The sequence below is a fragment of the Nothoprocta perdicaria genome, unplaced genomic scaffold (assembly GCF_003342845.1).
Source record: "Nothoprocta perdicaria isolate Ctin4 unplaced genomic scaffold, notPer1 scaffold_200, whole genome shotgun sequence".
Taxonomy (NCBI): Eukaryota; Metazoa; Chordata; class Aves; order Tinamiformes; family Tinamidae; genus Nothoprocta; species Nothoprocta perdicaria.
Window position 1 is genome coordinate 164,036 of NW_020455206.1, and position 7,709 is coordinate 171,744.

The 7,709-nt window shown below is 47.8% G+C and overlaps 1 protein-coding gene across 1 annotated transcript; it reads right to left on the bottom strand.

Moving 5' to 3' along the window:
- Positions 1 to 2,446: 2,446 nt before the first annotated feature.
- TRMT10B (tRNA methyltransferase 10B) lies at positions 2,447 to 7,509 on the bottom strand. The gene is made up of 8 exons (XM_026038095.1): positions 7,399 to 7,509; positions 6,989 to 7,097; positions 6,683 to 6,807; positions 6,124 to 6,276; positions 5,157 to 5,235; positions 4,161 to 4,228; positions 3,746 to 3,869; positions 2,447 to 2,879 (listed from the first exon to the last, which is right to left on the bottom strand). Exons 1-8 carry the CDS (start codon positions 7,507 to 7,509, stop codon positions 2,773 to 2,775), a joined length of 876 nt encoding a protein of 291 aa, XP_025893880.1. The 3' UTR covers positions 2,447 to 2,772.
- Positions 7,510 to 7,709: the final 200 nt, after the last annotated feature.

Sequence of the window (7,709 nt, forward strand, 5' to 3'; positions counted from 1 at the left end):
CAAGGTTTCTTTGGACGTACGGAGGTGCTGATTGGGAACAAGCCCGGCCATATTTCCTGCTGTCTGTCACCAGAGTATTTAGTCATTCATCTCAAAGAACAGTCATGGGCTGGTTTGTCCATGCTTCCCTGCTCACCCCAGTGAAGAGCAGCCCAGCCCAAGGGTGGTCCTGAGGAAAGGTCCATCCTCATCCAACCAAGCTTCTTTAGATTCTGCAAAGACAATCTCAGGCTAATTTGCAAATGCACAGAGTGCTTCAGGGGCTCGGGCCCATGTATCTTGTCAGGTGCTTGTCYTTCATATCCTGAACACCTTGCAGATAGCTAGTCTCAGGGTGATGCTTTAGCCTCCTTTTGTCATTTGTGGGGAAAGACAGGAGCMCTTTGCAGATGGCCTGTCTTTCCTCTCACTTCTTACTGACTATTCAGATATATAGGAGATCAGGCAGGCTCTTCATGTGAGTGAGGTCACTTCTGCCTGGCCCTGATCTGATGCAAGAGGACCCAGATGCTTTTATCTGTGGTTAAGGAAGTGTCAGGAATTGTAGCCAAAAAGAAAAAAAAAAAAAGACACTCTGTAAATAATCTATTCTGTATATTCTGTATTTAATTGCTGCTTCTTGCAAGGCAAGAAAAAGGGGGTTATCCATAACAATATGTGCCTTCTGCTAATGCTTAAAAAAGTCTCAGTCTAAATCTCTAATTACCTGGGGATCCTAATTTTCCAAAAAAAAAAAAAAAGGAAGAAGTGATCCAAAACACTGAAGTATTGCCTTTTACAGTTGTTAGAGAGCAAATGACCCTTTACACCCACCAGGCTRGGAGAAAACAAGCCTTTTCCAGCCTTCTTACTAATTGTTCTTGTCCTTTTATATTCTATATGTTCAGCTAAATGTGAGCTGTTTGCCTTTAAATGTCTTCCAGCTGTGCATCTTTAGTGGGATCAGCGTGACTTCCATCACTGGAAGCATTACCTCAGCTTTCCAGCGCTGAAGAGGGCAGAGGCAGGTACTCAACTTTTGGTGTTTAACCCTTGTGTGGGTGTTTCTATTGTTTGAGGTAGAGAGGCAGCAGACAGAAGTCGGCAGTGCTGTCTGTTGGTGCATCCATTTGAAAGTCTGTGTTCAAGATAGAGGAGCCTTCATGAGGCAGCAGAGACATCTGAAGGACCTTCAGATGAGTCAAGCAGATAGGCCTTTACAAGAGAGGTGGCCAGCTCCACAAAACACCCCACTCCTTCCAAAGCGGCAGGACAATGTGTAGATCATATGTGCCCATGATATTCCATAACAAATGTTCTATGACATCCAAGAGGCCAGCCTTACTTTTGCCTTGTTGTGAGAGAAAAGGTTGAGACCTTTYGGCAGGCACAAGACAAGCCACTGGGAGGGAAGGAAATGGTCTGAAGGAAGGTTGGGGTGCTGTGACAGCTCTAAAGGACCTGCCAAACCGGAGAGAAGCAGCCAAGCACGCACTCRCACACTCAGCAGCACTTAGAAGCACTACACCAAAACCATGGCAGCCATCGATCTTGGCATGCCCAGCAGACACCCAGATAGTTAACCAAAGGCAGTCTGTTTGCATAGGGACAGGAYGGCCAAGATGTCTCCAGCTACTGGGGAAGGCACCACTCAGCTTGCACATCCCAAACAGCATTTCAGAGCAGTTCATCACTGCTGCCTGGTTTGAGTAATTGTATGCTGCTGCCCAGCAGATTCAGGGTCTGAATTAGTAAATTAAAGTCTCTTATACTCACAGAATCACAGAATGGTTGAAGTTGGAAGGGACCTGTAGAGATGATCTMGTCCAAATTCCCTGCTCAAACAGGGATACCACAATGAAGGCAACTTGCAGATCTTGCCCCATCACCAGAACGGCTGTGAGGCATCTGACTACAAACCAATAGTTGACCAGTCAGGGGACATGGAGTAAAAAYAGGAAGAGCCTGTGAGACCTAGTAAAGCAAGAGACACCTACAACCAGTGGGACTGTACACAAACTCAGTCTACGTGCAGGAGCAACGCTCATTATATCCTCAAATAGCTGACATTTTTTGTGTCTCTCATCCAAAGCATTGTAAAAGAGTTTTAGCGCAAAGAGCAATGAAGACATGYAGGGAAACAAAGAGAGGAATTTATCTCAGAGGACATTCAACTGCTTCCAGTGCTGGTTAGACACCCACCTKGATTTACTTATTTATTTGCAGCAATTGCTGAAGGAAAATTTATAGTTAGATGCAGAAGAAACATCAAAATGCTTACTGCTCTGGTCCTGAAATATGTCAATGCTCTTCAGGCAGTGCACAGTCAAACCCTAGTTGTCTGGCTTTCTAGGAGGAACATGAGGGCAAGTGAACTTCTCAAGGCACCATACATTGATAATTATGAGACTGCAAATAGAGACGTTGAAGAGTAAAAAATTTATTGTAGACTGTATGCAAAATACACAAAATCAGTTTGGGGATTAAGCAGCTCTGAGTCTTTTAGCTGGTTTAAGGCAGATGAGACTTCTGGAAACTGTTACCTCAATAGTCTAGGAATCACTTTCCATCTTATGTTCTCCAACTGCACTGACTTTAACATCTTTAACCCTGCAGAGGTAATTTCTCACTCCTCATAAGCTTCTTATCCCAGAGTTTAGTTGATTTCTATTTTCTGTGTACATATCCATSGTGGTGTCTCTGCTTGAAATATGGAGTTTGCTTCCCTTGTTTGTCACAGCTCCTTAGCGTCGGAAAATAAAGAATTTGCTTGTACTTTGCCATGTGTKTTACTTAATTCACTGCACTTGGGAGTACATAGCCTTTTCCTGAAGAAACTCCAGCTTTCAAGGCTGCTGGCCAACTTCGGGTTTTGTAGTAAGTTGATAAGACATCGAAGACTGTTAATAACACAGAGACAGACAAGACTGTGATACTGAAATCAATGCCAAGCTGTCATACATACCCCACTGGCTGCAAAACATCAGGAAAATAGCATAGTTGATACCCCAAAAGGTGAGCATATACTTKTATTTTCTTTCATTTAAAATCCGATGAGCACATGATGGAGGATGATATACATACTTGCACAAGTTACTTTTCAAAGTTTTGACCAGGAAAAGCAAGAGCTGTGTTAACCAAGGCAACACAGCTCTTCTATGTTATTGCCAATCACCTTTTCAGCTATCCTCTATTTCCCAAGTTGTGTTTGTGTTACAGATGACAGTATTCCTCCCCATAGTGGATTTTCCCATCATCTGTCTTCAGTGATTCCACCAGGGCCCCTTAACTGCTGTGCCTGCACATCAGGGTTCCTTCTGAACGTACTGTGCTGTATAGGAGCTAGGCTTGGTGCTCCACAGAGCATTCAGCCATCTCATCAAGCCTGTGGTGAAGGAGATAGGGAAACTCCCCCAGATGGAAGTCAGAATTTGCTAGAACTGGCCCAGAACTTCAGCTTCCCACCAACACCTGGCAGACAAGGGTTGCAAAACTACAAACCAGCACCCTTCCACAGGTGGCAAGCAAGCGCAGATCTAGTAACATGACCAGACAGCATACAAACCATTAAAATAGGGGCAGAAAGGACAAGGCCTATAAGGAAAAAACCCTGCACAAGGCTTTCCACCACCATTCAGTTCAGCACTGTACCTCMGTTTAGGATGTGAAACATTTAGTGATTTCAGAGTCCCCCCCCTTAACCTCCTGGTGGCTCCCCACACACATGAAACCCATACAAGTGGCAGGAAATGGCACAGCCTCTCACCTTGATTGATTGCAAGTGTCTCCGAGTGGTAGTTCTTGGTGTTCGTGGTTTTCACCATGTACTCACGAATTGGGAGGCGGGCTGTTAGCAAAGACTGATCTTGAGCCCTSTGCAAGGTCAGTTTCTGTAACATAAACAAGAACAAAGCACTTAGTGTGCAAAGACATATAGCTCTATAGCACATACTGTGACTTGCATATAAACAGCTTTAAAACAGGGATCCTGGGGTTCATCTCATCTAGATTGCTCTTTCACCCTGGTCCTGAATCCAGGCAGGACCTTGCAATCCTGTGGAAAGAATGACTGATGGCACAGTAAAAGCTTATCACATCAAGGCAGCACAAGTACAGGATGCTACCACAGCACTATCTGATCTCTCACTGGAAACAGAACAGGCAGCACCTTCATTACCCACCTTATGAATACTTTCATCCACCAGCCCTCCAAGGATATACACTTTTTTAGGATCAATGTCTTCAAGGACTAGAAAGGAAATAAGCATCAGCATCAGCATTCCTCTGCAAAACCTCACTTTGCACCTTCTCCATGCAAGGCCAACTTTTGGCCAGCGGTGGCCAAAGCCACCCCCTGCTTGAGACCTTCTGAATATAAAGTAGGCCAAGACCTTAACGGCACAACTGTCTGTCTGATCGTGTGGGCAGCCTGGAAGTGGGGTATGGGATGTAGGCTGAAGGAGCGCAGTGCAGTTCTATRGGCCCCACAGCAGTCATTTTTTCACTGTTTTCTGTTCTGATATGTCAATTATCTGGTTAGTCCAATCTCTGCAGAGACTGCTCTGCAGATGCCTCCCCTCTAATCACATTATTGTCACCCACAAAAACCTTCCCTTGATCCTTCACCTTCCTTAGCAGAGCTAGACTCTTCCCATGAAATGAGAAATGAGTCTATGTGTGCAGAAGCACGTCACCAGTTAGAAATGAAGCAAGAAGAGATTATAAAGAAGAGGAGCATAAATACCACAGATTAAGCAATAAAGTAGATGTTAAACTGCTGCACTTTTTCAGAGAATAGTGTAAATTTCCACCAAAACTCAAATGTCACAGCACATCCACCCTATCCCCATGAGTACGACAAACTGCAGGGCTATATAAATAGGTTTCAAATTAAATTAGCTGCAAATCAGAGAACCCTGACACAGAATCTCATTTCCTGCCAAGGCAGTTTAAGATCAGTGTAAAACGACCACCAGATCAGTGGTAAGTTGCATGAGTGTTATCTCATGTAATCTGAGACACCAAATGCTTAGAAATGAATCACCAGAAGTACAATATAGACTTAAACTATAGACTATTGTACTTCCATAAGTACAACAAGACTTACAAATAATTTCTAGATGCTTGGAATTCAGTCTTTTACCATAGTGCAGCTATGCCTCAAGCAAAGTATTTACCATTCTCGGAGTCCGGAGTGAGATAAACAATGGCATCTAAAGGAAACAGGTCAAGGTAACTTTCTGGAGTGGTATCTATCTGAAAAAAAAATAAAATAAAAAGCAAGATGGCRAGGAAACAAACCCATTAGCCCAAGTATATCTGCCTGAAGCAGAATCCAACCTCAGAAGTTCATTGGAATTGATGTCACCACCTTTGGTGTTTGCACAGCTGCAAATGGCATTATTTTTTAAAAAGTCAAAAATGTGTAGGTGGTCTCAATAAAACCCAAATTTCTCAAGATCTATTATGCTTTMCTGATCAAAATCCCTAGGCATGCCTTAAGGAAGGCTCATCAGCAATAATTAACTAATTCTAAATGAAATTCCTATTTTTGAAAGATTTGGTAATCACCATYTCATTTGGTCGCCTTCCCTGACTCTTTTCACTTGCAGTCTCATGTGTCTGTAGAAGACGTCACTGCCGTAACTCCTGTGTACAGACTACATACTGGAGGCCCACTAAGCTCAGTATAAAACTCTAGGACAGGAATATATGACCTGCCCCCAAAACTGTACACTCTGTTGTGCCTACCTACACCAGGTCCACATATCCCTTTATGTAAGCAGCATCTGGGAGGAATTCTCCTCCTGCAGGCAGGAGGGAGCACAAGCTCTAACCCTGAAGCTCTGGCAGATTTACGACCACTTCTCCCAGCCAGTTCTCATCTCCTCCCCACACAGCAAGATGATCTGCCCACACACCGTACCTCACGTGCAGCTCTCACACTCATGGCTGAGCTTGCTGCTAGAACAAGAATCTGCCATCTGGCCTAATTCTGACGGAAGGTTAGATATTCAGCATGTCCCAGATCAGCACTGAGGCCAGCACTGCAGCTGAAGGTTGCTACAAGGCACAGACCTCAGTCACTGCCAGAGGGAAGCTATTCATCCTAGGCCTTGGCAATACTGGGGTCGGAAACCTTACCAAGTAATTGCAGAAGCCGTCGTTCATGCGGCAGCATTCCTTGTAGATCAAAGAGCCCACCACAAACCCAGTCAAACAGAGCCAGAAGGGTTTTTCTGCTCTCCTGTTGGCCCCATAGAGTCTCCTGATCTGTGCAGCAAGCCGGCTCGTTTCCTTCCAAAAAAGGAGCAACAGTTTCACARCATGTCCACAGCTAATCCATCACTTTCACAGAAACCTATGCTTTCATGGAATGTGGCAACCCAACGAGAGAAACTCAAAGACCTGGTAGCAGCAAGTGGCCAAGGGACAGGCAAACCCTCATGGTATCCAAAATCTCCCAAGAACCTGAACTTGGGAGAGCTGCTGTATGTGTTCTGCGTGATTCTGTGACCACACACAGCCACATACATCCCCAGTCTAACTTTGATGGATGGCTTCTTAAGCCTACATAGTATATTTAAAACAAAGCAGGCCCCTAAACCTACAATGGGAAGTCATCGGTGTCCCTGAGTCTCATGACTCAGGGACTCCAGAGCTGGACTGCACTTGCAGGGGGTGGTAAGCAGAGCCCTTTTACCTTYTTCGTCATGTGGTCAGCCACGCTGAGGTCCACGCAGAGCCGAGGACCGGCCTCCTTGGCTTCCAGGAGGCGCTCCTCTATCATGGCTTTCACAACTCTTTTGCTAGGCTCTCCTGCAGCGCCTGCAATGCAGAGCAGGAGAAAAGCAGCCTGCACTTTGGCTGGAGGCCTTGGTGAACCTGCCCCACCAGCATGCCTAAGAAAGAAGGCTKCTGTTCCCACGCATGTGATTCCTGCTCCCTCCTGCTCGATCCTCCCTCACCAGACCCCAACATCTGTGCTTGCAGGATGGCTCCCTCTTACCTCTGCCCTCGGCCTGCCGTGCTTTCCTTCTCTCTCTTTCCTGTGCTCTCTTCCTCTTCTTGGCCGCGAGGACCTTCTCCCAGTGTTTCTCTTTCCGAAGCACATTCCTCTGTCAGCACAGGAGAGAGCAAAGGGGCGGCCTGGCCTCAGGAGCCCAGCAGCACGGCCCCGGGGGCACGGCGGGGCTGCAGCGCGGCGCGGGCCTCCGCGGGAGCGCAGGGCTCCTTCCCTGCACCCTGCGTGCAGCAAAGCCGCTGCAGCAGGGAGGCAAATCCCGGGGAAACGGGCGAGCAGCGCGGCGGCCGGGGCAGCCTCGCCCCCGCGGGCCCGGGGCAGCGCGCCCCGGACGGCCCCGGCCCCGGCCCCGGCCCCAGCCCCGCCGCGGCCCCGGACCCGGCCCCGGCCCGTACCGAGCAGGGCCCCGCCGCGGCAGCCCGCGGCTCCGCGGGGCCGGCGCCCACGTCGATCTGCAGGAGGCGCAAGGCCTCGCAGGCGCCGTCCGCCGCCTCGCCGCCCGCCATGGCCCGCTGCCGCTCGGGCCTAGGCCTGGCCTGGCCCCGCGCGCTGCTGCGCCTAGGAAATAAATAAATAAATAAATAAATGAGCAGTCAGGCGCGGGGAGAGCTGTTTTTACGCTCGGTCCCTGTCTCGGGAACGGCTCCAGGGCGGAGCGAGCTCCGCCGAGCGGGCGAGCCGGGAAATGGTGCCGGGGAAGGGGGGG